This window comes from Musa acuminata, chromosome BXJ3-7 (assembly GCF_036884655.1).
Source record: "Musa acuminata AAA Group cultivar baxijiao chromosome BXJ3-7, Cavendish_Baxijiao_AAA, whole genome shotgun sequence".
NCBI lineage: Eukaryota > Viridiplantae > Streptophyta > Magnoliopsida > Zingiberales > Musaceae > Musa > Musa acuminata.
In genome coordinates, this window is record NC_088355.1 from 4,976,506 (window position 1) to 5,004,137 (window position 27,632).

Here is a 27,632-nt window from a genome sequence, read left to right on the forward strand (position 1 = left end):
AGGTTGGGCATCTCAATATCCATGTCTTGAGCAGAAGGAGGGTCGAGTGTCTTGGCCTCCACACCTCGGACAAAGGTGGGGTTTGTGCGTCGTGACCTCTATGGCTCGTGTGACGATATAGGTCGAACTTCTTGACCATTGCACCTTTGGCGGAGGTGGGGTTTAGGCGTCCCGACCTCCATGCCTCAAGTGAAGGTAGGGGTTGGGCATCTCGACCTCCATACTTCGTGTGATGGTGGAGGTCAGATTTCATGATCTCTACCCCTTTAGCGAAGGTGGGGGTTAAGCATCTCGATCTCCACGCCTCGTTCAATAGTGGAGGTTAGGATTCTCGACCTCTATACCTTTAGCAGAGGCGGGGTCAGGCATCCTGACTTTCACACCTTGTGTGACAGTGGAGGTCGAGTGTCCATAATTTGAGCAGAGGTGGGGGTCAAGCATCTCGACCTTCGTGCCTCAAGCAAAGGTGGAAGTTAGGCATCCCGACCTCAACACCTCTTATAGAAGTAGGGGTCAGGCTTCTCGAAACCTGCGCCTTGTGCAAGGACAGAGGCAGAGGTTGGGAGGCCCAACCTCCTTGCCTCTGCTCGAGGCACGAAGGTCAGGATACCCACCTCCGCTTAAAACGTGAAGATCGGGATGCTCGACCTCTGCCTCCATTGGAGGCACAGAGGTTGAGAAGCCCAACCTTTGTCGTCGCATGAGCCGTGGAGGTTGGGACGCCCAACCCCCGCCTTCACCCGAGGCGTGGAGGTCAAGACGCCCAACCTTTGCCTTCACTAGAGGCGTAGAGGTCGAGAAGCCCGATCTCCACTGTTGCATGAGGCATTAGTCAGGAAAATCTAACCCGTGAGAGGAGATTTCAAATGCTCTCATGTCGGATGAACTGAACGTCATATTTCGAGCCCCCCTAATAAGAGCTTCGAAGCATGCCTTGAGAGGGGGGAGGAAACAAATGATAGAGAATATATTAGTAATCAATCATCATCTAATACATAACCACCACATGGAATATCATAGAAGAAAAAATACCTATGTTACCCTTGCCCGTTTGCCCACATAGATAAAAGTCCAAGGGAGATCGTTCAAAGCTATCTCCCCTTGTTGCATCACTACTATATGTCTACCTAGTGATCTCACTATTTTCCCTCACATGAATTTCTTGCTGAAAAGGGATTAAAAAAATTTAAAATAAAAGGGAGAAAGGTGGAATATTGGGGAATTTCACGAATATGGTAAACACAAAAAGAAGAAAAAAAAGAAAGTACGATTCAAGTTCTCAGTAATGCATGGGAACCCTACAGAAAAACGAAGTGGAATTAAGAGCAACGAAAAGGATCTCCTTGTCAGTTAACAAGGTAAAGGAAAAAAACACAAAACTGAATATTCACGTGAAAAGTATTATATAGACACAAACTGAATTCAGATTTGAATAGTGGAGTGTACAAGTGGGTGAACATCATATAAGAAATAAATGCTGGAAAGAAATATACAGGTTTCGCATGGTGAAGTCTGCACCAGTAATTGCAAGACAATGCGAAAAAGAAAACAGAAGAAAACATAAATTGATTATCATGAATATCACATTATCTTCACAACAGCAGCAAGCAAATCTTACTGAATATGATGAATGGAAAAAAAAAGGAAAAAAAAGGGCAAAAAGCAGCTCAGTTCCGTCATCTCGAAAATAGCTGGGAACTACTAAGATTGCAAGGAGAGGAAGGATCCTTGAGGCAGCTGCAAAATTCTTCTTCATCTGTCGGAAAAGGTGTTGGAAGGGGGTGGTCTGGCTTGATGCCAACCTGAACAAGCTTTTTGTTATTAGTATATAAAGGCAACAAGTCATAACAACCATAATTTTTAGTAATGATAAAAACCGTTTTTCTTTTTCTTTCTTTCTTGCTAATAAGTACTTATCATCATACATCTTCAAACATATGAAATAGGAGTTTTTGAAATGAAGTTTAAAAAAAAAAGAATAATAGTAAAAATTACATAAATTTGAAAACCACTTGTGCAAATACATAATTGGAAAGCCAAGATATCTCTGGGTGTGTCCGGTACAACATTAACTGACGCCCATGAAAGAAATAAATTTAGTGGACGGGTAAAGAAGAACAACTCTATAAAGCCAGTGAAAACATAACATCATTAACTAATATCAACTTTGCTCTCCTACCATCAGATTACACTAATATTCAATAAACAGTATGTCACAATACTGTCATTCTATTGCTTACTCTTCAGAACACAGTTTACTTGGTTTACTAGGTTTACAGTACATTACAATATTGTCAAGTCTGTATGAGTTAGATCAGGTCAATTTGAATCAAACTTACACAAGCAACACATCAAGAAATTGTTTTTCCGAAGAAAATTAATTACTTAAGAACTATGCTAGACATGAGGCCTTTCCAGGTTTGGTTCAGGCTAGGTTCGCTCCTGATAAGAAGCCCAAAACCTGCACTGGTTGCCATCCAGTTCTAATTCCTTGAACATAGTGCGGATTAGTGTACACTAAAGCAATATCTTGATCATGAGTGTGCTAAGCAAAAGCAATCATGAGTGGATTGGTAAGAAAATCAAGGTAGGGGAATCAGAATGGGGTGTAGTCCAAGCTTTATAATGCAGATTAGTGTCAATTAAAGACAAATATCAGGATACATGCAAGTTACAAGGCAGTATGGATGCTAATCTTCCAGACAAGCACTCCTACAAGTGAATCGAAGAATATTTTTTATCATGGGATACAAAAACAAAATAAACCACATAATTCTTATTTCTCTCAGCTGATCCCTTCTTTTTAACAAATTTGGATCCTTTTAGAAAATTGTGAACAGACGAAGGCTGCTTGATAGAGACTTTCCTACTCTATTTGGTTTTCTAATTCCACTGTAACTCAACGCTTAGAAATTATGACAAATATCCATGCAAATGCCAAAAAGGTATAATTAAACTCAAATTAGATCCAATTTAGACAATACTAAGTTATATCACTAGGTGAACACCCATTTGATATTTAAGGCTGACAAGCAATCAAGTATTTCATCCCTCCCACTTGAAAAGAAAACAAAAACAAAAAAAAGAAGAGGTGGATGGGCAGTGGATGGGCATACAGCAGCTTACCAACCTTGTCAATATTAGTGTGAGCAGGGGTTTCATACCGAGCCACTGTAACAGCTAATCCAGAGCCATCAGAAAGCTCAAAAACTGACTGTATTTTTCTGCACAAGCACATAAAGTAAGTTGGAAAGAATCACTTTTAATTCTTGCACTCATTCAAGTAATTACCCTTTTCCAAAAGTAGGTTCCCCATATAATACTGCCCTTCTATTGTCCTTTAGTGCTCCAGCTAATATTTCACTTGCGCTTGCAGTTCCTTTGTTCACCTAACATATTCAGTAAAGAAGACAGCACACTTATCGACAGAAAAGAAAATTTTAACAAATCCTCCATTTCCAATAAAGCTGAAAAAAAAAGACCAACGCTTTAACATATAATCAAAGAAGAACACTCTGACTGGCAAAAATATATACACGTAGGTAGAAAATAGGGAAACATAGGAGCATATAACATCCTGCAAAACCAAACTGCAGTGCTGCAGAATACTATAATTTAATGTTATGGGGTTTCACTAACAAAAACGAAAACATCTGTGGAGACAAAGTGTATAAGTGGTTTCCTAGTTCTACATTGAAGTGATCACAAAGATACATATGACAGCTTATTTGATTTGAACATGATCCTGAAGCATCCAGACAGTTATCTCTAGGAAATATGATGTGTGTAATCATAGTGAAAATTTTGACTCTTGATCTGTCTGACCACACTATAATGACAACTCTACGACTGGGACAAATATATCCATTGCATTTCAGTCTTTGACAAGGGTGATATATCAAAATAATTATATTAACTACATAAATTCTCAGTTTATATGGTCCACTATCAATTTTGCAACACTTCCTCTCATTGTGCAGTATAATACTATCCAACTATTAATAAAGATCTCAGGAGAGAATCACATGAGACCATTTAAAATTTAGATGTGTAGAGAGATCAGATCATACCAGCACAGTTAACGGTTCAGATGCTGCAACAGTATTGCTTCCATCAGCCTCATAAATATCTCGAACACCACGGTTATCACATATATACACAATAACACCTTTGTCCAACCTAAAGAGCAACAAGTACCAAAAAAAATAAGATAGCAACATTTGATGGTTAAATGCACTTGGTATCCACACATAAAAAAAGGTGCATATCTTAACAATCTTTCATCTACTTTATCAATAATAATAGTGATTAAATAGAGAACAATAAGAGGAAGAGATAGAGTCCAGACTCCAGTATGCAGCATAACATGACAGATAATTAAAACTTTCCATCTCTGCCTTAGGAAGTCCACATGCAACCAGTATGCACAAAATGTGCTAAAATATTCTAGATAAATATAATTCATGAGACAAAAAAATGGAACAAAAGAATTGTAATATCCATTCCTACTCAGAATCATTCCTTTATTATCTTCATTGCTTGGAATCATATAGGACAAATAGAGTCCTACTTGGTGGTATAAGGTAGATTAACATCATAGTTTTGAAAATCAGTCATTGCTAATCAGACTGGATCTAAGATCAGACATAGCCGACCCTAAACAGCACCAAAGATTTTGGTGTCTATTATTTTCAATCAGCAAGCACAATATTATAAAATAGCATATACAATAACTAAATGGTAGCATATTATAAAACCATAAAATAGTGCATATATGAAATTAAAATTTTACAAGAGTACCACATCATCAAAATTTTGAAAGTGGTGATAAAAAAATATGAATGTTAGCTTCAAACTTTAAATTTTCAATTTCAATGTATTGATTTAAAAAGTTGAACCAAGGAATGAAACCCAGTCCTCGAATCTGTATCATCCAATCCAACTGATCTGATCCCATGGATGACTTCCTGTTACCAATTGCAGCTTCTAAAGCCTTGTTTGGCATAAAAATAGAGTTCATGACAAGGCTTTTTTTTCCCTTTAATAGGCTGCTAAAGGAAAACTATAAACAAGACAATGGAGAAGAATAATGAGACCAATTATATTTATGTCAAGTTCACAACCAATTTGAAAACCACTTCTTCTTCACCTATTTGTTACCAGTAAAATCAGGGAAGAGATTTTGCAAGTCCTGCAGTTTCACTAGAGCTAATCTACCAATAAACCGGGAATATAGATGGTTATCCACTATTATGTGAGTAAAAACTTGATTGCTGGCATTAAAAAAGGCCTTAAGGCAGCTGATGCATATGCTAATATGCTAATTGCATGAAGAGAAATAAAAGGTTGTTCAAGCAATTTATTTTTCCTCTGATTACATCATCTCTAAGATTCTTGATTCAGTAGGTTAATTTTCCTTTGTTGCATTCTGAGGCAACTATCATGAGACGTTGAAATCTACTTAGAGCTTTCTGTCAATGCTGTCTGGAAGACTACAGTGTATTGGATTATGAATGTCTCTTTCTTTAGAAGTATGGAGTTTTGCTTGTACTTTTCTGCTGTAATTTACAAGAGATTCTGGAACATAGTAGTTTGTGAATATGTTTTGGTCCTTTGCAGCATTTTTCTGGATGGGGCTGGTGGATGTTGGTTCGCTTTATTTCTTTAAATTTATTGATTTTAATTGTTTCTGGTTGGTAGTTGGGCCTTGAATGGCAGTTTTTTTGTTTGTTAGTTGCAATGTACGTCTGTAATGTGTGTATTTTGCAGTGTTCTAGGAGGATATGAACCCAATCTGGGACTCTTTGTTTGTATTGTATTTTAAAATTTGTAAGACAATAAAAAGTTAGAAAAAGAGGCCTTACATATATACAACTAAGCAGTGTTTTCTGTAGCTGAAATGAACTATTATAACAAAAAATCTACATCTGCTGCAGATACAAGACTATATGCGTTCATAAATGGTTTGGCGATTTTTTTAAAATAAAGCCTAATATTTTAAGGAATAAGCTATCTGAAGAAGATTACCAAATTTTTGCAATCTCAATTCCTTCTGGGAAAAGGCCACCACTGTACAAAAGATGGTGTATCAAAATCCAGAAGTTATCCAAAGAATATCAATATTTCCTACAAAGGATTACCTATTGTTTCGGAGATCCAACACAAAGGCTTTCACACCATTGCTTCTTAAAGTTTCTATGGCATCCTTGACTGCTCCTGCACACAAAATGTTCAAAGACACACATATATATATATCACATAATAATTCAAGTTTTGAAGATTGCACAAGAATAATACACATATGATCTGTCAAATAGCAAATAATTAATTAATATAATATTTTAAAAGAATGAAGACAATTGTTTAGCATGTGGACAAATACAGATGCATCATTTAGGCTTAGCTGCTTAAAGGATATTTCATCTGTTAATATCATTGGCAGTATCCAGAGAAGAAGACATGATGGAAACCACCATAAACATAAGGGAAACATAAAAATGCATATCTTCAAGTTGAGAATCTTTTCATTGTTTTAAATAACTTAACAAAATTATGATAAACTGAGGGACACATTGATGATAATTTAAACCTATTAATCTCCACAACATGGAAACAGCAGATAATTCCTCCTGTTTATCATGGTTTTGTTAATGTTTTCTCTAAATCCCAGTGTTCCTTGGGGCGATTCTGCTCATCGAGTGCTGCCTTTTTCTTTCACAAGAAATTTCAGTCTTCATGATATGATGGAGGTCAAACTCCCAATCCATGAGCCTGATTTATATCACTGATAAGGAAGGGTTCCTTGTACATAAACTAAGGTGAATAAGGGAGTGGCTCTTTCTCTTGCTAATTGTTGCTTTGACCACAATCACCCTTCAGCAGATTGTAGTGTAGAATTAGGAAGGGGATTATAAAAACAAATTATATCTCAAATTGGATAAATTTTATCAATGAAGCTCACTGTCTCATTTTAAAATTTTATTTCAGAAGATGATTAGATGAGAATAAATGCAATGTAAACAGCAAAATATATATAGAGAGACCTAAGATACAGATTGTTGTGTACAGCGAAAAAAAAAATAGCATCATGTCTGAATATTTAAAAGGCAAAAGAGACTTTAGGATGTCTAAAGTTTGGTTGCGAGATACACAGTGAAACTTTTGACATGCCAAACTTCTCCACTTGTTGGAAAATTTGTTATGGCACATAAGGTATTACAAGGTGCTGATCAAAGTTGACTATGGTAATTTGGTAAAATCATCATATGCTGGAACCACAACTGCATATTGTTTGGTACTATCTGATATATTATGTTGTCAGCATTAAACAGTCTACAATCTCTCGAGAATCAACATCTGTGTGAAGGCAAAAGAATGGACTTATCTAGCAACTTGAGCAAATTATCATTAGGTAATTTGGATTTAAATTTTTTGGGCCATGTTGCAGGCACACCATATGAACTGTTTGGGTCATGACAAATGATATCAAAACATCACCACTCAGGCATGTGGTTCAAGCCAGGATTTAATTTGCATCATGGTGAAACCCTCATCTAGTTGTGAGACAGCATCAAGTACATCGGTAGCAATATGGTAAGTTATTATTGCCCCAAATATAGGAGGGCTTTTCTTAGGGCCCTAATTAACTGACCATGTTGTCAATGTATCTTTAATAGACTCTTTGGGTAAGCAACACCTTGCAACAACAACAACATCAGAGCCAGCTCAGATAAAACATCAACATATAGACAATGCAATAGATAAATGACAGAGACAAACTCAAGATGATGTTCAAGTAAAAATGAAATTTCCTGAATTACTATAAAGCATAAGGTGGTGTTCAAACCATTATATTTCCTTTTTTCCAAATTGATGCCACATTTAGGTATATATTGACAGTTGACATAGTACTTATCCTCAGAGAGTGTACTAATTATTTCAAGCACACAATTTATGTTGAACTTATTGCGGATAAGGAATGACTGGACCAGTTCATTCAGATAAGTAATTATGAGGATATAAATACTAACCCGAGGCATTTTGATTAAAGGATGTCAGTTTTATGTACCCAATCCTGGATTTCTCTGCTCCTGATCTTGTAATCTCACACAGCCTTGTCTTGACCGGGTTGAATGTAACTTTTTCACGCCTAGCCATAATTCTTAAATATAAGCAAAAACTAGACAAACATAGGACTTCTGGAAGGCCCAAATAAAACAAATATGTATGCATTAACTAAGGACCACAAATCTAAGAATAGTACAGCTCATAAGATTCATCAGACCTAAATATGAAATAATCAATTATGATATGTGCATATATTACCTCAGGACCACGTCCTTAATCTCAGGTCCACTGTGAATGACTAATTTTACTGAGCTTCCTTCAGTTCCCCTGCATAATATTTGTACATTAGAAAATCAACCAAATAAGACAATTGTACTATGTACTAACAACTAATCAATGAACTGGAGAACATATCATGGTTTAGAAGCCAGCGAAATATAAATCCACTTAATAACAGATTTACAGTTTACATGACAAAATCCAAGGAGATGGTATAAACAAGGATTTAACGAGATAAAACATTAAAAGGCCTATGCAAACTCTTCACAATGTAAATCGACAATTCAAATTTCTTATGGCCATGAAATTGACAATAAGCAAAATGCACTCAACCATGTCAATTAAAGTTTAAAAAGTGTTTCTACGAAAAATTTGAATAACTCAGCACAGTTTACTTGAAGCTCAACAGAACAAAAATTGCAAACTGTTATTGCGAAAATGTGACAACATATTCCACAAGATCTTGTCAAGCTTAACATAACTGTAACTAAGATACTTACTGTAGTCGCTCAGCAGCATCATATATATCCATGTCTTCTGTACTTTCATCATCAATTGCCAAGATGATATCCCCAGATACAATGCCAGCTTTGTCAGCAGGACCTCCTGGAGCTGATGAGACAACGACAAGCCCTGTAGGCGATCCATTGAGCACTAAAGGATAGCCGATTGACAGTCCTACACCAGTAAGAGCACCTTGTGTGCCAGACTGCCTTCATATTTACATCTCAGAATTAGACCAAGAACATGTTTGAACTTCAATATCAATAACAATTTTGATAGCTTGTATACTTCTGCACAAAAAGTCATACCCGCAAGCTCTTGAACTTCTCAGGTTCCAGAAAGCGGGTAAAAGGATCATCCAGTGTTGAAAGCATTTTCTTTATTGCCCTATCTGAAAAAGAGTATGAAATGGCTTTCACAAAAAACCAAACCAAATCAACTCACACCAATGAAGCAACAAATCTGTTGTTATACATTCGAACTAGTACGAATTTCATAATCAACCAATAGCTTGGTTTAAATAAGAGCATAGTCACCAAATAGAAGCGTGCATTAAATTTGGAGTGATCTCCATGCTAGATATTTTTTCCTATCAGTGTCTTATTGAAAGCTTAAGCTTCAGCTGGCATTTTCTAAAGCTCATCAACTATCTTTGTATTTCCTTGTGAAGTGATACTCTGTTTTCCTTTTTGAACAAATTGACTTGATACTGCAGTTAAAATAGCATTTCATGCATATCTAGATACATAATATGACTAGCAATGTCGATTAAGACAGTGAACAGTTAGTATTTTGTTAACTTTCAAGAAAACATGTTCCACACATCATTAATTTGTGCAGTTTATGACAGCTATTGTGTTTCTAGAGTAAATATGATAAAGTCTAAAAATGTGGACAGTTTAGAATGATTCAAAAAAAGAACCAACATAACACTACATGTTTCCTCCCGTGTATTCATTGGTTCATTGCGAAGTGCATTTTCCCGATAACGAAACCAACTTTGCCCATTGAAGCTTTTATCTACGTATGCACGATCCACTGTCCTCCATGCCTCTAGAAAAAGGAGATTTTCTTCAGTAAGCGCCCCTGCAATAAAGTCATGTACAAGGATTATCAACAAATTCACACTTGTGATGCATCACTAAGTTGGGATAAATTGACTCACATGTGGGTGACTTATTGATAGTTACCGACAATGATATGACAAGCATCGCAGTGATGAGCACGCGAGTGAAAAAAATGCAGATATTGTGCTTGAATTCCTTTTTCCGACTTATTAGCGTTTGAATCTTGGCATGGACTCCCACGAGATTGCCAAAGCTGAATGGTGATGGTACATACCAAGCATGTATTTTCTTGAGTCCCCATGATGTCTGTAGAATGGAGCTAGATAACAAAGTTTCACCAGCACCTCTTATGGTTTTATAGAATTTTGTTCTTCTCTTAGAGCCAAAGGCTGCACACTGAAGTGGGACAGCAAAATTGCCAACATTGACACTATGGGCTTTAAGTTTCCACAGAACCTGATAAAGAGGCATATAAAAAAAATGCAACACCATAGAGTAATGTAGGATAGAAGAGACATTAAGTTGCATATGTAGAAAAGAATAGTCCTATTTAAAGTTGATTTACACATAGTGTGGCAAATCGAAAACTTAGCAGCTCGTTTTTCATATATGGAAAGTTAAGAAACAAGATTGAAAAGAAAACTTTACGGTCTATGATAATCTTGATTGCTTTTTTCTACTGAGAAATCTATTGTTCTTTTCTTTCTTTTCTCTTTTGTTGTGTGTGTGCGCGTGTGTAAGCTTATTCATATGCATGACAATAATATTAATTGGACAGTTTAAGAAATATTTTATAAAATATTCAAGAAATTGCAAAGAAGAAAATGGAAGGTTTGCGATAGTCTTGACTCTTGAAAACTTAATCTAGTATGCTATTGTCCTCCAGCAAATCTATTTACCTCTGACCCTAATGCACGACCATAGTACATCCGTTGATCTTGGTAGGATTTGATGGATTTCCTCATCAAATCTCTTGATAAATCCTAGTTTAAGCAGCCGAATCTGGATAGAAAGGAACGCCGTGTGCTTGTAAAGGCGGAGATTCTAAGTTTTTAATAAAAATTTTCTCCGGTCCATTATAGACCGCAACGAGATCTTTCTTCTCTGTAATATTGAAACTAGAGAGACTCGGAAACCAAAGACCTAACGAAAGGAAGCAGCGGAAGAAGTGACAAAAGAAAACATGGAGTTGCCTTGCTTACAAGGGGACAACCGGGAGGATTTCGGACGGGGAAAGAATAACGTTGGTGATGGGGGTTAGCGTTCTTCTTGCTGATATTGATCCGAGCGCCGCAGACCGCGAGAAGAAGCGAACGAGAGGCGAAGGTAGAAGAAGAGGAGGAAGCGACGTTGGCCTCCATAGCTGAAAATAAAATTGAAAAAGATAAAAGAGACTTGGTTTATGGATCTCTTGTTTCGGATGATGGGGATATCGGTTCATTCGCGGGCCCAATTGAGCCCTTTGCCGCTCGCCCGCTCGCTCGAGGCGTAAGAAGCCACCAATTATGATAAAGCTGTCGGTGTTTTTTCTCTTCCTCTTCTTCATCCATGTGTATATACGTTTTGTGGGACTGGCATTTAGGCAATAGCACATGGCTCATTCGACAAGTATCGTGTAAACGAGGCCTCCTGATTTAAGCATTTCATTTATTGTTTAAGAATTTTATGATCAAGTATATCACTTTTAGTTAGTTAGCGCCTGCGGGCTCATATATGATCGATGAATCGAGTATTAATGCAAGCAAGAAGTCAAGTCTGATGGAACGACACTCTAGTGCCATGCTACCGGAGAAGTGCAACAAATTCCTCGAGCATGAGTCGATCCGTAGTCCTCTTTACAACTCTGTAACGCTATCCAAGAGGAGCTCGCTCAAAGCATCGAAAACATCTACATAAGAAAATTGCTTACATGCTTCCGCAAAACATCGACGGGCTGCTTTCCTGTTTTGCCTTCTATTTGCGTATCTTAGAAAACAAAGCTTCTCAGAGAAAAATTGATATAAGCACAAGGCAAGCTATTCCTTCAGCCTTGTTCGAAAGCCGATTCGAGAAAGGACTATCTCTATCATCAACACTAATTAATTAATATAAGAACAACAAAGCATTAAATTTTTAACTGAGCTAAAGAATCCAATTCATAAGATATCATCACATATGCTTCTAAACAGGAAAAAGTACCCTAGACAAGCAAACTCTCAGACTTGCTGCAGATCGAAGAGTATCATGAACTAGTAAAAAGTGATCCAACGATGCACGAACAAAGTATAACAGAATGGGAAATATGCCAATAGCAAAAATTTTAGGAAAATGTGTTCTCTTATTCTCCCCTACTTGAATAGGTTAGGACGGGAGGCCTTGTAAGTAGTCTTCAACTTTCTGGTAGGGGGCCTGACCTTCTTGAAGACAAGAGGGAATTTGATCTTAGAATCATGGAATTGCTTGGTGCTCTCACGCTTACAGAGCTTGGAAGGAATGGTTGCCGTCTTAATAATCTGGATGCAGTGGCACCTGACTCGGTGGCGTGATGCCATCTCATTGTACATCTGCTCCACAGAGCCATTCAGTGTAGTGTCCCTGTACTCCTTGTACATGTTGTGGTAACCTGTTCTGCTCTGATACCGCAGCCAGATACCATAGTTCTTGATCTTTGTTGGCTTCCTCTCAAATATCTGATAAAACACAGCATAAGATCAGCTCCTTGGTTTGTATGACAAATAGAATTAGCATCCTAAAAAGCACTGCTTTGGTTGTATGATTTCAGACCAAATTGCCGCTCAAGGGCTTGGATGAGTGCAGGCGGTTGCCCGATTACTAGAGGTATCTTTATATTCTTTAGACAACGCTTAATATATACAGACACAACAGGTTATTCTATGGTGGAGACGAAATAATTTTGGATCCTTAACAAAAAGTGTTATATACACAATGTAACTTGCTGCTGATTATAATTGATCACACAGTGAAATGCATTTGTGGAAAATGAGTTACTTCTGCATAATCATTAAAATATAACCATCTTGGTCACAAAACAATTGTTTTGTTACACATCTAACTCATGTTGTTTATTTGTACTACCTCTGACATACATTTCTGTAGATAGAATCAAACCTGCATCAATCTCAATGAGTTTCAAAATCATTTGACAAAAATCCTTGTCCACATGAGTATCCCGTCTTAATATGTATCTCATGGAGTCAAATATCTCTGTAAACCTAACATTTTATGGAATTCAAAATTGTTTAATGATATAGGTGAAAAAGGGGGTTGCTCCCTCGGCAAAACTGGGATAAAGTTGAGCCAAAAGGTCCCGATTCAAGATAAATTCATGAGGAAGCGGTATCTCTTTAGGATCAACTCCAGCGTCGAGAAATTGGTTAATCGGTAAAGATACATGGATTTGGTGTCCCGCCCAAGAAAGAGACCCAAGTCCTAGTAACCCCGCTAAGTGGTGATTTAACATAGATTCTACATCTTGGAACCAAGCCAATTTGGGGGCGGCTCTGTGATAATGGAACCAACTAGCAAAAAGCATTAACGATGCAAAGACCAATGCGCCAATGGCGGTACAATAGAGTTGTAATTCACTAGTTATTCCAGATGCTCGCCAAATCTATCAAGTGAATAACTATCCTAGATATTTCTAAATGTCATGCCTTCAGCAATTAGAATGTCTATATTTGTTTAACATAAGTTGGTAAATTTATGTTAAGTCATGCAGAAGTTCGCGGTTGTAATCTCCTGGAGCCAATATGTACTTCATAAAAATTTCAATCTATTATTCCATTTAAACTGGCATGTCATTCCTCAGTGCATCATTTGACAGCCCAACTTAGGCTGTTTTTGAGCTGTCACAGCCACAAGGACTGCCCAGATCATTTGACAGCCCACCGAAATGAGGAGGTTTCAATCTTTTAGAAACCCATGATAAAATCACATGACAAGGAGCTCGACATAGAAGATGCCTGCCTCGCCGTCTGCAAGACTTACCGTGGACATGTGCATTGAACCAAAATTTCTTAGACAGTATAAAAACTAATACAACTCGCACTTTAAACACACATCAGCGTCTGCCACAAATACTCAGTTAAAAAAGTTCAGAATTTAATAATACCACAATTTAATGCCTACCATAACCAAAGACATGAAACATTCACTGACCAAACTCACAATATTTTAAATCCATGTCCAAGAATCATTCATATGTGTGACTAATTGTGCTTACTAGTCGAATGAGAAAAGGCAGTAGCCTCTGTGATAATAAAGAAACCCATTGAGATTATATCATGATGTACAGATTATTCCTGATATCAGCATAATAGTCTAACATAAAGCATCCCTCTTGATTGGTTAGAGTAGATTAAAGAGGTGCCTAAACTCTGGAGACACACAAAAGCATCTTTCCGTGTATTGATATACAAAAGGAGAGTTTGAATGAAAGATCATAATATAGCTTCAAAGGAACATATTAAATGAGAAAAATGAGGGGACCCATTGACCACATTAAGAAGCATAAATCCTCCCACTCTCCCCAACAAGAACACAAAAATAAAATAGAATTTTTAATACTAGAAAGAAACAGTATTAGAAAGATCTAAAAGTAACAATATCAAAATAAAAAAATAGAATTATAATTTAAAACAAACATCCAATTTATGAAACAAATCAACACAAAACCTAAACAATGACTTCAAAAACAAAGCAATCAGGATGTTGATTGCTGGCATCAATGGGTATCTCATTGATGACGTAGTTGGTGACTCTTCCCAAGATATCCTTGCCTATCATCTACAACCAAACAGATCACTGATCTGTAAACCAAGCTGTCCTTTGATCGATTCAGTTCATAGCCTTACTCGCCTTAGAAGGGAAGAAAATTGAATCCTAATTCAAGTGAGAAGAGGTGGTTGTCCAGAGATGCAGCATATCAACCCAGATATAATGCCAAAGAAGATCGTAGTTCACGTGAGAAGAAGTGGCTGTCCACAGATGTGGTATATTCACCCAGATATCATGTCAGAGAAGAGGGTCAGATGTGGAAACTAATGGTGCTCAAGAGATTGTCAAATATTGAAAAATAAGAGGAATGAGGAGGTTGGGGGGTTCTCCCCCTATTTCACTAAGTTACAGAAGTTTCCAACCAAGTTTTCCAATTGAAAATTTGAAACTAAAAGCAAATACCTAAAACTTTTTATAAAATTAGGCATGGATAAGGACTGTGTAATTGGGTTTTAATGTAAGAAGTCACTGTTCCATCTTACATGCTTGCTTTTGAAGCATCATAAACTGCGATGCTATCGAAGAAATTTAGCCCCTCATATCTCAACTATTTATTTAGCAGAATAATTTATCTATATAATATCTGACAAATACATGTATTCATTTATCTTTACCATTCACTTCAAGTAACTATAACCCTTCACCTTTGTGTTTATTCAATGAATGTACTGAGGTTTTTCTATAAGTACCCACACCAAGAAGGTCCATCAATCATTTCATCAATGTGATTGTGAGTCCAATGAATAAGTTTCGGTATCAAAATTTAACAAGGAAAAAAGATAGCTTCATATGTTAGTGACACACATCGTGTCCAGAGGAGAAACAGAACATGTCTGAGCAAAAGGAACAAAGAAGACAAAACAAACCTCGTTAATTGCAAGAACTTGGCCATTACTTTTCTTCACTTTCTTCAGCTTCCTCAAGAAGTACCTGAATTTCTCATGATAGAAGATCAAACGTATTAACAACAATGACCAAACATGCTAAAAGTGGAGATTTGATATATTCAACAATCAAATCATAGAACCAAAAGGTAGGATCCAACATAAATTACCAGAACTTGGATTTAGCTCTGACTTCATTAGTAGCCCACAACTTCATACGGTAAATCTTCGGGTGCTCATCCGTGGCAGTCGGGAGAGCTCGACCCACCACCTGATACTGATGAAACTGCCACCACCCGGCATCATAAACAAATCAAATGCACCATTAACCACAAAAAAGAAGCCAGAAAGAGAAAGCTACACACAAGGAACATCAACATAGGGCAATAGTAGGAGTCCGTAGCGAAGCATAGATCGATTTAACCAGTTTATTTTCTTTTGTGGAAATCGAACAATATAATGATGAGATGCAACAAATAAAATGAAACAATCTAAATTTAACTATGACAAAACACCTAAGAAGCCTTTGATTCAGCCTCATCTGATCGATAAAAGCACACTTAAATTTAGTTATTGTGGGTAGAAAGGAATTCAATCAACAAGAGAAGAGCTCCGATTTTTCGGATTTGGACCGAACAGATGGGATTACCCTGAAGTTGCCCATGGATCCTGAGACTTCCAACGCCGCGCCGCCGAATGACGCCAAGAACTCCTTCAGAGATCAGAGAGGCAATTGATGTAGTCGGAAACCCTAGCGGCGGGCTACACCACTCGCACTGCCTCTTTATGCTTCCACTTTGACCCGAGAATGGAACAGAATGCGATTGGGTGCAACCAGTTGGATATGGTTCGTCATAGGCTTGACTCTGTTCGTTTTGTCGCCGGGTCGGATCTAACTACCGCACCCGAATTCGAATCAATAACACGCTGCTCGCCACGGGAATTAACACACGACTTCGCACACGTAAGATATGTAATGCCAGGTCGGCAAAACCTGCTGAAAATAAAGAATAAAATAATAATATAAAATAGAGTTCCTGGGAACAAAGGTTGGAAGACACAAAGCGATGCTCAGATTGGAAGCGTTAATTTGATTTACTCTTTGTGTGTATAGTATTGACATCATTCAATATGAGAAAGAAAGGGATAACACTTACAGATCTAATACAGCTCTAGCAAAAACACACTTAGGATAATGTTGATAATACGTTCAAGAATGTATGGATATCACATGAAACTTCCATCAAACGCTCCGTCCACACAAAAATAGCACTAACAAAGCAAGAACATGGTCAGATAGATATGCACAGTTGGTGGACTTCAATTTTGGTATCTCAAGATGAGCCTCCAAAGTGCCTGCAAGCTTCCTTCCATGACCGGCAAATGGGGGACGTATCCACAAGTCCCTGGATGTGACATGCCTCCCGAGTGTCTTGATTAGATGTACCACTTCACTCCTATGCCTAGGATCTTTGGACCAAAATGTAATCTCTTTCAAATAAATTGCACCTTGAAACTAAGGAGAATTCGTGTCATGGGGACTAAATGGGGAGCCAAGTACATTAGACATTATACGGATAGTGCAAGTCCGATTGTCCTGATGGGAGGTCACAGTCTTCACAGTCGAAACAGGAAGGGAACCATGCTTCCATATATTGGTAATAGAATAGGCTCATTCTTCCGATCTACTTGTATTGCTAGTTCCTTGGAGTAAGAAATCATTTACATTCTTGGAAGCAATCAGCTCACTTGAAGTTCTCACTGGACCTCGTCCTTCTGCAGCTGCAGACCCACCACCAGCCAGCCACCTGGCAGTCTCTTCGTTCTTTTGTCGAGCAAGCTCTGCCTGGTGCTGTCTCCGCAACTCTTCCTTTGACATCTCCTGGTTGTCTGACCTCAAGGTTGCTCTAGAAGGAAGCACCTCAGTACCATTCGACGGGTCTAACTCTGGGAGGCTCTTCCTCCTCTTCCTCGTTAATTGAGTAAGCAACATCCTTAACCGCCTTGGAGCAGCCTGCGATCAAAACCTCATAGAGGTTTCTCACTAACTATAACAGTAACAACCAGCAATAAACAAAACTTCTCAGTCCTTGGGTTGTTTGTCCGAGTCTGAAGGTGGTAGAAACCAAACAACACATTGATTTATTGAAATATTATATCGTATCGAAGTTTTGACCTTCTCGATATCATACGATACTATATATCAAACGATATATATATATATAAGCATGTGATTGATGACATGTGTGATATGATACAAATTTATTATTATTATTTATTTGATATATTTTTTATTTTATATTACCTATTACACATATTATGATGTTTATCCATCCGTGAAATGAAAATTAGATTGTATTGAGATTATGATAAATGAGACCTTAAATAATCCCGATCATAGATCACTCGAGAGGGACATCAAGGTGACTGGATAGACTGGTATATTGTATACCCGTTTATATGATTGAGACGATTAGTCTCATAGCTACTCGTGTGAGAATACTAGGGATACCATGTAGATGCACGTTAGAGAATAAGTTTACTAATTAATCCACTCATGAAATATTGGATGGTTGATGATATCTCATTGTCAGATAGCGATTTCGCCGTCATAGTAGTATATTTGCTCATTAGACTTGAGACACCAAGGATATCCTGCATGAGTACTCAACTCTTTGATATCAAATTTATAGATCTGAAAGTTTCAAATTTAACATAATCGGTCATCGGGAGTAGTAACCAACTTTATGAGGGCTATTTAGTGTCAATAGAGGATCATTCATTCTCAGTGTCATGAGAAGAATATCTTATGTGTTCTTACTAAAGCAAATCTCTAGCTAGAGTCATTTGGATTGAGAAATAAAGAGTTCTTCGAGAGATCTAATTAGAGCGAGACTCAAGTAGAAATCATATAGATCTAACAGCACCATGCCCGATATATAGTTTTTGAGATATTAGATTGATAAGAGACTACAGATACACGGTAACTAAGGATAGACTGACCCAATAGATTGAATTTTTCTGTATCGTATGAGGCTACAACGTAGTGGCCTAATACGTCTATAGTCAATGAGTCAAGTGAATTATTATAGAGATAATAATGCATTAAGTTAGAAAGAGTTCTGACAGGTATGACTCATAGCTAAATCAATATTGGGCCTAGAGGTTCACATACATATGGTAGGTGTTGCAACGAGTAAAGGTTCGGATATGAGTTATCCGTTGGAGCCCCTATCTTATTAGATATTCAATAAGCCCCTAAATTATTGGATTATATGGATAAGATCCAATAAGAGCTAATAAAATATTATTGGATAGAGATCTACTAATCTAAGAGGCTTGGGTAGTTGGATGGAGATCTAATATCCAATAGGGCATAATCTATTAAGGTTAAGTTGATAGGGGACCTCTATAAATATGAGAGAACTAAAGGACCATAAACTAAACCATTTTGGCCACCACCTCCTATTCTCCTCTCCCCTTCTCTCTCAGCCAACAACCCTTTATTTGGGGGCATGTGGACAATAAGAAGGGCTGGCCCCTTTTTAATTACGTGGTGCACACAACGAGGAGATCGTGCAATGATTTGAGTATTCGTAGCCCTTATCGTGTGGATTACCACTATAAAGGAGGATAGTTGACCTCCTTTATCCTCTCAAATAAATTTGTAAGATCTTATAGATATATGATCTCCCTAGGTAACACATATCTCGTGTAGTTTTTAATTTTACAACTTTTGCACACCAATCTTTACATGATGATGAAACTTTTTTTTTTAATATAAGATTTTTTTTCTATTCTTTCGCTATATATGTGATGTCGCCTTAAAATTTTCCAACATAAGCGATAGCTTGTATCATGCCCATTAGCATCTTCACCTATTGGATAAGATATATGAACACCTCGATGGAGACAAGTAGGTGGCTCAAGGTTATCTCTGGAGGCGAGAGGCTTAATTCATTGAATAGATGCCAGTACTACGTTGATGTTTGCATTGTAGTGGATGCATCCACTTATGGAAAGGATGACACCTACCCCCTCTGAGTAAAAGTACTATTGGTCGAAGGCAATGTCTCCTTACTAGAGCATTCGTTGGGAGGAGTGATGGGTGGATGTTTCTATGACACCAAGCTCTCCTCTAACACCAAAAATATTATGAGAAATCATTATCAACATTTTAGTTGACTTAACGTGGTTCAAATATAAGGGCATAAGAGTGTTCAAGGTCATGATCAAGGTGGCTCTAAGGTGGAAGTATTGAGATTCCAAGGCACCACCTGTGCTTAGATTGATATTGGGGTAATTTCTTGATATAGTTCCTTTGACACTCAAGTTAGTCACCGATGTCTTTTAGTGGGTATAGATTTTTCTTGAAAAGAGAACCCCTCAACATAGTATAAGAGATTCACTTTTATACACATCATGTAATTACTCTTAACATTTTTCTCTTGGTGTTTTGTCCACGTGGGCGACAAGGGGAAGAAAGCTCCAAACGACTCGTCTTGAACTTTTGTCCACACGGGCAAACAAGCGAAGGGTGATATAGATATTTTCCTTCTATGATAGCTTATACTTGATGCTTATATATCGAATGATAATTGATCGTTAATATATTCCATATCAAGACATAAACGTAATTCTTTTTCTATGCGACCAATTCATTTTAAAAGCTCTTGTATGTTAGTTATTACCTCCTAGATATTCTTTTTTCAACTTTTTAATTTTGCCTTTCCTATTTTTTTTAGCTATGGATTTAATTAAAAAAAAATTCAAAATGGATCAAATAAATTTAAACCGAATCATTTTTTTAACTAGTATCTTTATTTTTAAAATAAAATTCAAAATTTAATAAAAAAATTAATAATTTTAAATAATTAATAATATATATGAACATTAAATTTCATATGTTCTAATTTTAAATAATATTTGATAATATTTTTATATTTTTAAATATAGTATAATTTAAATTTAATTTGAATATTTATATAAATTTAATTATTATTTAAAAAAAGGCATGGATTATAAATTTTAGGGTGAATCCCAAAAATACCTCATAGGTTTAAAAATTTCTCATAAAGCATAATTTTTTTCATAAATTCTAATTTTACCCTTGGTTACCTCTATCATTAGTCATCTTCATGTGTTTGCTTTGCTGGAATCTCCGTTGGGCGATGAACAAGTGATGTCAACCTTAGGCACCTCCCTAGCTAATTTTACCATTGTTGTTACTTGTAAGCCTCCCTCATCATCGATAGTATAAGAGGAAGGAGGATGGGTGGGCTCATGCTCGAGGCATCTTAATGCATCATGGGCGACGAGACAATTATGTGGAGCGAAGGTATGATTAAGGGCTCGCAACCCCCCGTTTGATCGTTGTTCTTGGCAGAGGAGAGGAGAGGTACGATGACAGTGCACGACGAAAGCGATGGTAGATCCGACGAAGGTATGGGTAAAATAATATTATCATATACTCTGCGTGAATTTTTTAAAATTGGGATACACTGTGAAAAATTTTAAAATCTAGAGGGTTTTTTCGAGAATTCATCCTAAATTTTATGCATTCTAAAAATATTTTTCTAATTTTAATATATTTTAATACTACTTAACTTTTATTATAAATTTATTTTGGTTTAATTCGTTGGATCGATTCTTAATATGTTAAATTGAACCAAAAGAACCACCGTAGAAAGAGAGGAGAGAGAGAGAGAGGAGTAAAAACAAGAGATGATAATGTTGGATTTTTAAGAAGTAGAGACATTTTACGAGAAGAAAATAAAAATAAGAATTCACACTCCAGTTTTTTTTCCCTCAAAACACTTCTTTAAATATATTAGAATTTACAAGATATTGTGGCTCCAACTGGACTAAACGTTGACCCAAAATGAACGCATCCCTGTCCCGGGGAGGCAAATCGAGTGGGTAGGTGTCATATTTAATGTTTGGGCTGGATCGGGGTGGTGCGTCCAATTGCACTCAACGCCAACACGAAGGCTGACCTCACTATTATTAGCTAAGTACGGCCGCATCATTTTGTCTGGAATCAGAAAAGTCAACGCCTTTTGTTTTCTACTGCACGCATTCCACGCAGTCGAGTAGTGTCCGACCCATTTCTTTCATTACACGCTCCGAACCATACGCCGAACCCAAAGCGAACCAAAATAAACGCCTCGTGTTTCACGCAATGTGGAGCCTACCATGTGATTGCCTGGGCCCTCTTTGAATGGAAATAATAATAATAAGAATAATAATAATAAATGTCATTATAGATTGCTTCTAATGTTCGACGGCCGGTGGCTTGATGTTATAAGAATGCTCCTCGATCAGCCGTCGTCGTTGACCGACTCTCTTTGAGGCCTAGGGTGCGCTGTTCTTCTTCTTCCTGGTGTTTACAGACATGTCAGAGATCGTGACTGTAGCGTGGCAGCGCTACCTTCAGCAACTCCAAGCCCATCCCCTGAGAACAAAGGTTGGATCTTTTCCCACTTTTCTCTGTCCCTGTTCTTTTGCCCTCTCTGTCTTTCGCTCTTTGGGTTCGATCTTCTGCTGCTTCTCGGTAGGCTATTACTTCAGGGGTGTTGGCTGGATGCAGTGATGCGATCGCACAGAAGATCTCCGGGGTCAAGAGGCTCCAGTTGAGAAGGATGTTTCTGCTCATGGTACGATTACTTTGGTCGATTAAACCCTTTGTCTCTGTTTCTGGTGCGTGCGTTTGTGGCCTCTTTACTCGATCGATACCGCGGTTAATTAACAAAATTCATGTCACGGTCCTCGATTGTGCATTTCTTTAACACATAATTTGTCTTGTGAACATTCTGCAGCTTTATGGCTTTGTGTATGCCGGACCATTTGGTCATTTTCTGCACAAGTTTATGGAAAGGCTTTTCAAGGGAAAGAAAGGAAAGGACACTGTTGCCAAAAAGGTAATTATGTCGCTATTTTTTGTTCATATCTGACATTATGATATGCACTGGTCCATACTTCTCTGCTTGGTGGAAATATTGATGTTGATGATCTTTAATTATAGAATGCCTAATCTTTTCAGGTGCTGTTGGAACAACTTACTGCCTCACCTTGGAACAATATGCTCTTTATGATGTACTATGGCTTGGTTCTTGAAGGTCTGAATTATTATGCATTTTCCTATGATATAATATTCTTATTGCTGAATTTTGTTTCACTCCTGTGTTATATACAGGTGCTTGTTATATGCTGAGGCATAACCTTTAGGTGTCTTTTTTATTGTGCATCAAACACATCTACCATCTCGCCTAAGATGTCTGAATTATGCAATTTGTATTCTGTACTTCACTGACCTTTTACTATATTTTCTGCCTTTTCAATTTTCACTCTTGTCATTTGTTATTTCCAATGCACAAAGCTCCCACAAAAATGGGGTGATCAATGTATCTGCTGCTGCATAAAGAACTTTTGACTTTTAATGAATAAGCTCTATTTGATTCTGTTCGGATATGATGTCTTATGAAGTTGTAGGATTGGTTGTTTATTTTCTAGTAATAACTATGCATCTCTATAATATTGTTTCGATGAGCATCTGAGATTCTCAAATTATTTGATCACTGACTCCCAACATTTTAGTTTACATCTGATAGCTTGTATCTTAGTGATCTTGCAAGTCAAATTTTTTCCAGAAGCTTGGATGTTTCCAATTTTGTTGTCATCTCCAGGATTTGAAGTGGTAGATCTCCAGCGTCTCTGGAGATTTCCAACTTCAATGGAAAATCAACCGGACGAGAACTAGGGTAAAAACGGATTAGAAAGCACAAACTATATTCTTGGTTATTTGTATAACTGTTCTCTTGCATGTCTCACTGCTTCGCTAGATCAGGATTTTATGCTGAGTCACTCAGTATGAGTTATGAAAGATAAGTAGTGCAAATGTGGCAATGGATTGATACATTTGAGTTGGTTAACAACTTCCAAATCTCAGGCCCATAATTAAAGCAAATGTGATGAGGGACTGATATCTCTCCATGACAGACGTATAAAACTATGTACAAACTATTGGTATATCTTGAAGATAATCTTTGCTTACTTAATGCTTTCTCGCTTCAAAGTTTTATACAGTTTGATCCTTTATTGTGGAAGCTATTAAGAACAATGACTACTCTGAGTATTGAAAGGATGCATTTGCTTATCTTACTGCTTTTGTGTATGTGCAGGTAGATCATTTAGTTTGGTGAGAAGGAAAATAAGGAAAGATTACCCATCTGTTCAAATGACTTCATGGAGGGTACTATCATCTGTTTTCTGATACATTTGGAACTTTCTTGTCTGTCTGCAAGCTCTCATTGGTGTTTGATGTGCAGTTTTGGCCCATAGTTGGTTGGATAAACTACCAATATATGCCTCTGCAGCTGCGTGTTCTCTTCCACAGCTTTATTGCCTCATGCTGGTACGTGCTTCTCACTCATTTGATTTCTGGTTATTATAGGATGATAACATTTTTGTTATTTGATAATGTACTTTCTCTTTCATGAGACCATTTAGTCCTTTTATTTGCCCAGTTGGCTATAAATTAGCATTTCACTTAAAATTTGTGCATGATTATTTCATTTGATTCACTCTCTCATGCGCATGTAGGAATGTAAAGGGAGGATGTATTGATAAATGAACTTGTATGCAATAGTTTTGTTGGATCGACTAAAGACTTTGTTGCACATGAAAATGTTGGTTTAGTGCTTATTGTCCAAAACTGTATTTCTGCTGATATACTCTTTGGTGTAGTTATAATTGCTCGGTTTATATATTCATAAACCTGAAAATAAAGACAATCAATAATTTAAATGATCTAAATGATACCTACTTTTTCATGAAGCCTCAATGAGTAATCTAAATGACCTAAATCATACTTACTTTGAGATTACTTGATTAGTAATTTAAATTACCTAAATTATCACTCTGATATAAGGAATACAAAAATAACTAAGTAATAAATATCTTAATTGTTATTGAAACGGGAGGTAGGGAAAAGAAGTGTTAAGTAGGAGAGAAATCTCCTAGCTGTTTATGAGTATCATCCACCACCTCAATCCCCTCGTCTGGCAACGGGGGCTCAAGGGATATAAGACTAAACCATGTGTTCCAACTCATCATGGAACATAAACAACCTGTCATTAGATTATATTGGTGACAGATGACAATCTGTCACCAATTAGGGTTTTGATAAGATGAATCAGATTGAACCATCGTCAACACAAAATCACTAACTACCCAATTGATGAAGTTGAATTGCAACTTAAAATCTTAGAAACCTTTTCAAATAAATTGATAGGTTCTTATGGCCACAGATATAGGAACAATAGATGATCTCCAGTTTCGATGCCTTTAATGTGGTTAGAGGGTGAAGGCCAATCTTATCATGCCAAAAGAGAAGTCGAATTTTCAATATTTTTTTTATAGATACTTTAAGCCAGTTGATAAGATCATGATGAAGAAATATCAAGAGAAACTCACAACCCACAGGTCAAACATGTTGCAAAATGGTTTGCAAGTTGGCATCTGTGACAGGCATTTTCTAGGTCACACCAATGAATCATCCTGTAAAGCACAATATCAAAGATCTTTCTAAAAGGATCCAATTTCATACATATACATGTATCTCGTGCATGTACTCAGTGTTAGTTTAATTCTAATCATTTATGATTAGGTATTGTATGCTAATGGCTACTTTGCATCTATTCTAAATATGCAGGGCTGTGTTTCTGAATCTAAAAGCACAATCCGGTGCTGCTAAGGAGGCTTAATATGAAGATTAGTATTTTGCTTTATACTGCAAAGGAGCTGTTAGGGTTCCTTGTTGCACCGTGTTGTAGTGTTATGTCAGCCATGACAAATAATGTGTTCGTTTGATATCCCAGTCTTGCATTTGTAACCAGTGTCGCCTCGTGCTATGCGAAGCTTAAATAGATTACACTGAGGTCCTTTTTCTTTAAACAAATGAAAAACAATAAAGAGGATGATCCAAGTTTATAGCAAGATATTCTACTTCAGTGTGTAGATGAGGTGTTTTAGAGTTTGAGATATGTATACGCTACTCCTTGTAATCTAAGCATTGAGAAGTTCAAAAACAAAAAAAGAACAAGGGGTTGTTCTTTTGGATGAATATCTGTTCTTTTAATCATTTAGTTATTTTTCCAGGAGGCATAAGAAGCTGCATTGATGTGCGGAGACGAACATTATGTATGCAACATGCATCATTCTGTAATATGGATGGGACTCTTAGCTGCTGCTGATTTTGAGTGTTGTTAGAGAGTTTATTGATAGTTTATACTGAGTGACACTGTTGGTGAATGGATTTTTCTTTTTTTGTTGAAGAAAATGCACGAATGAGGTGATAAATAGTTGTTGATATTTATTATCATTATTTAACATTATTAGGATTATATATATTCTATAATAGTTCAGGAGATATCATCATCATAATTGGTTGCATTAATCTAAAATATATAATGTTCCAAGCTTTTGAATACTGCTAAGTAGGATATGTGAGGGGCTATATGGAGGGGAAAAAAAAAAGATAAAGAAAATAGTAAAAATAAAATTAGAAAGATTATAAATAGTAAAATATTATTTTAATAATTTTTAAATGATAATGAATAATAAGGGGGGTTATAAATAGTAAGAATGAGGCTCTAAATAGTAAGTTCCTTTTAATATTCCTAAGATATCTTTATGTGATACTAACATAAATGCTCTTCTAATCAGGGAATGGTTGGATGATGAATTTGAGAACTATATCCCTTTATGGTATGTGCGTAAATAGTTTCCTAATCATGAGTGGGGAGTGAGTTTGGACGATCAAGAAAAATAAGATATTATGAAAATAAAAATATGATCGATAAATTGATGAGTTATAAATAATAAAAAATATTATTTTTTATGAAAATTACCAATAGCAAAATGAGAGTCGTCAAGCTTCTTCTTTTATTTTCTCAAACATTTTTAATTAAATTTACCCTTTTACCCTTGCCACTATAGACGATATATTATCTTTATAGTGCCGCCACATGGCAATCTCTCATTGGGAATGTTTAGCTATAAACAAGCCTCTTTGCCGCCATATCAATGTTTGTATTAGAAAAAATAGAAAAAAACAGTAGAAAATTAAGAGAAGTTTTCCTTTTTGTCTCTTTTGTTTTGTTTTTTAGTTCACATTCTTCTATTTTATTGATATCAAAATATCTTTTGATTCTTTCTCTTAAAAGAACTATCCTGATTGTATTTTAGAAGACCGGTGGATATAATATGCCTTTGGGTTTTTTTCTAAACTTTTTATTTCAATTTTAACATATTTTAAACATATTTATAATTTAATTAGAATATATTTTAGTGTTATCGCTCCAACTCAACGCTATAGATTAAATGAGAATTGAACATAATAAAACAAAGGAACAATCAATTTTAAAATGAAAATAAAAAAACAGTTTAGAAAATGAATCCAAAGATAATCAAACACTATGTGAGACAATGACACTCAAAAAAGGTGAAAGGCTCTATAAGAAAAAAATTAATGTTTTCTTTAAAAGGCTATGTCAAATAACTATAGTTACATTAATAAATGCTGATCATATCTTTACAAACACGCATCACAAACGAAAAAATCTGCCAAAGAAATAAAGCTAATTCATGTATCGACTCTTTTGGTTCATCTATCTTATGGATGTTATAGGGCAATTTATATTAAAAAATCCTTAATAACAGGATTTTATGAGATGATGTCATAATCTTTCATTTTTATAAAAGTGAGTCTCTTATATTTTAAATACCCTTAAAATTGGGTTGACCCTTTTTATTGAATCAAGCAACCTGATTCAAACCATAGAGATCCGAGAGTTAGTTCGGTTTCGTCAAGATTGCGGTTCGAGTCTAATGGATTTAGGTCGGATCCGGATCGAGTTGGGTTTGAATCAAAAGGCAAAGAATGTTACACAAGTGTTGCACCAAAATGAGTATAGCCCTAAAATAATCGGTAGCTAGCACTCCTCTCATCTCCTTTGCCCCTCTTTGATGGCGAATAATTTTTAAATGGTTATGA

The 27,632-nt window shown here is 36.5% G+C and overlaps 3 protein-coding genes across 6 annotated transcripts; 1 reads left to right on the plus strand and 2 right to left on the minus strand.

Moving 5' to 3' along the window:
- Window positions 1-1,539: 1,539 nt before the first annotated feature.
- LOC103990436 (carboxyl-terminal-processing peptidase 2, chloroplastic) lies at window positions 1,540-11,409 on the minus strand. 3 transcript variants are annotated; one of them, XM_065160898.1, is made up of 13 exons: window positions 11,120-11,408; window positions 10,016-10,373; window positions 9,787-9,936; window positions 9,159-9,241; window positions 8,847-9,055; window positions 8,326-8,394; window positions 8,031-8,149; window positions 6,141-6,216; window positions 6,028-6,069; window positions 4,071-4,179; window positions 3,292-3,389; window positions 3,131-3,224; window positions 1,540-1,802 (listed from the first exon to the last, which is right to left on the minus strand). In XM_065160898.1, the coding sequence occupies exons 1-13, from the start codon at window positions 11,276-11,278 to the stop codon at window positions 1,677-1,679; spliced, it is 1,692 nt and encodes a 563-aa protein (XP_065016970.1). In that variant the 5' UTR covers window positions 11,279-11,408; the 3' UTR covers window positions 1,540-1,676. The 3 variants fall into 3 exon arrangements, with proteins under 3 accessions (XP_065016970.1, XP_065016972.1, XP_065016971.1); XM_065160900.1 differs by lacking the exon at window positions 11,120-11,408 and adding an exon at window positions 10,817-10,951; XM_065160899.1 differs by lacking the exon at window positions 6,028-6,069 and having other exon boundaries at window positions 11,120-11,409.
- A 612-nt stretch (window positions 11,410-12,021) lies between these two features.
- On the minus strand, window positions 12,022-16,370 carry LOC103990435 (60S ribosomal protein L18a-2-like). Of its 2 annotated transcripts, none has more exon segments than NR_165357.1 (4): window positions 12,022-12,586; window positions 15,560-15,623; window positions 15,748-15,863; window positions 16,143-16,193. NR_165357.1 is itself a non-coding variant. In NM_001378001.1 (4 exon segments), coding segments are annotated over 4 exon segments (537 nt in total). In that variant the 5' UTR covers window positions 16,242-16,370; the 3' UTR covers window positions 12,022-12,244.
- Window positions 16,371-21,870: 5,500 nt separating this feature from the next.
- Window positions 21,871-25,700, plus strand: LOC135642642 (peroxisomal membrane protein PMP22-like). Its single transcript, XM_065158938.1, has 7 exons — window positions 21,871-22,043; window positions 22,135-22,233; window positions 22,396-22,497; window positions 22,620-22,695; window positions 23,758-23,828; window positions 23,905-23,990; window positions 25,290-25,700. The coding sequence occupies exons 1-7, from the start codon at window positions 21,972-21,974 to the stop codon at window positions 25,339-25,341; spliced, it is 558 nt and encodes a 185-aa protein (XP_065015010.1). The 5' UTR covers window positions 21,871-21,971; the 3' UTR covers window positions 25,342-25,700.
- The last annotated feature ends 1,932 nt before the right edge of the window (window positions 25,701-27,632 follow it).

Coding starts and splice junctions, on each gene's coding strand:
- LOC103990436 (XM_065160898.1), bottom strand. CDS start 11,278: ATGGAGGCCAACGTCGCTTCCTCCTCTTCTTCTACCTTCGCCTCTCGT. Junction 10,374..11,119: donor ATCCTCCCGGTTGTCCCCTT/GTAAGCAAGGCA, acceptor CCTCTTTATCAG/GTTCTGTGGAAACTTAAAGC. Junction 9,242..9,786: donor GAATACACGGGAGGAAACAT/GTAGTGTTATGT, acceptor ACTCTTTTTCAG/ATAGGGCAATAAAGAAAATG.
- LOC135642642 (XM_065158938.1), top strand. CDS start 21,972: ATGTCAGAGATCGTGACTGTAGCGTGGCAGCGCTACCTTCAGCAACTC. Junction 22,234..22,395: donor GAAGGATGTTTCTGCTCATG/GTACGATTACTT, acceptor AACATTCTGCAG/CTTTATGGCTTTGTGTATGC. Junction 23,991..25,289: donor AGCTTTATTGCCTCATGCTG/GTACGTGCTTCT, acceptor CTAAATATGCAG/GGCTGTGTTTCTGAATCTAA.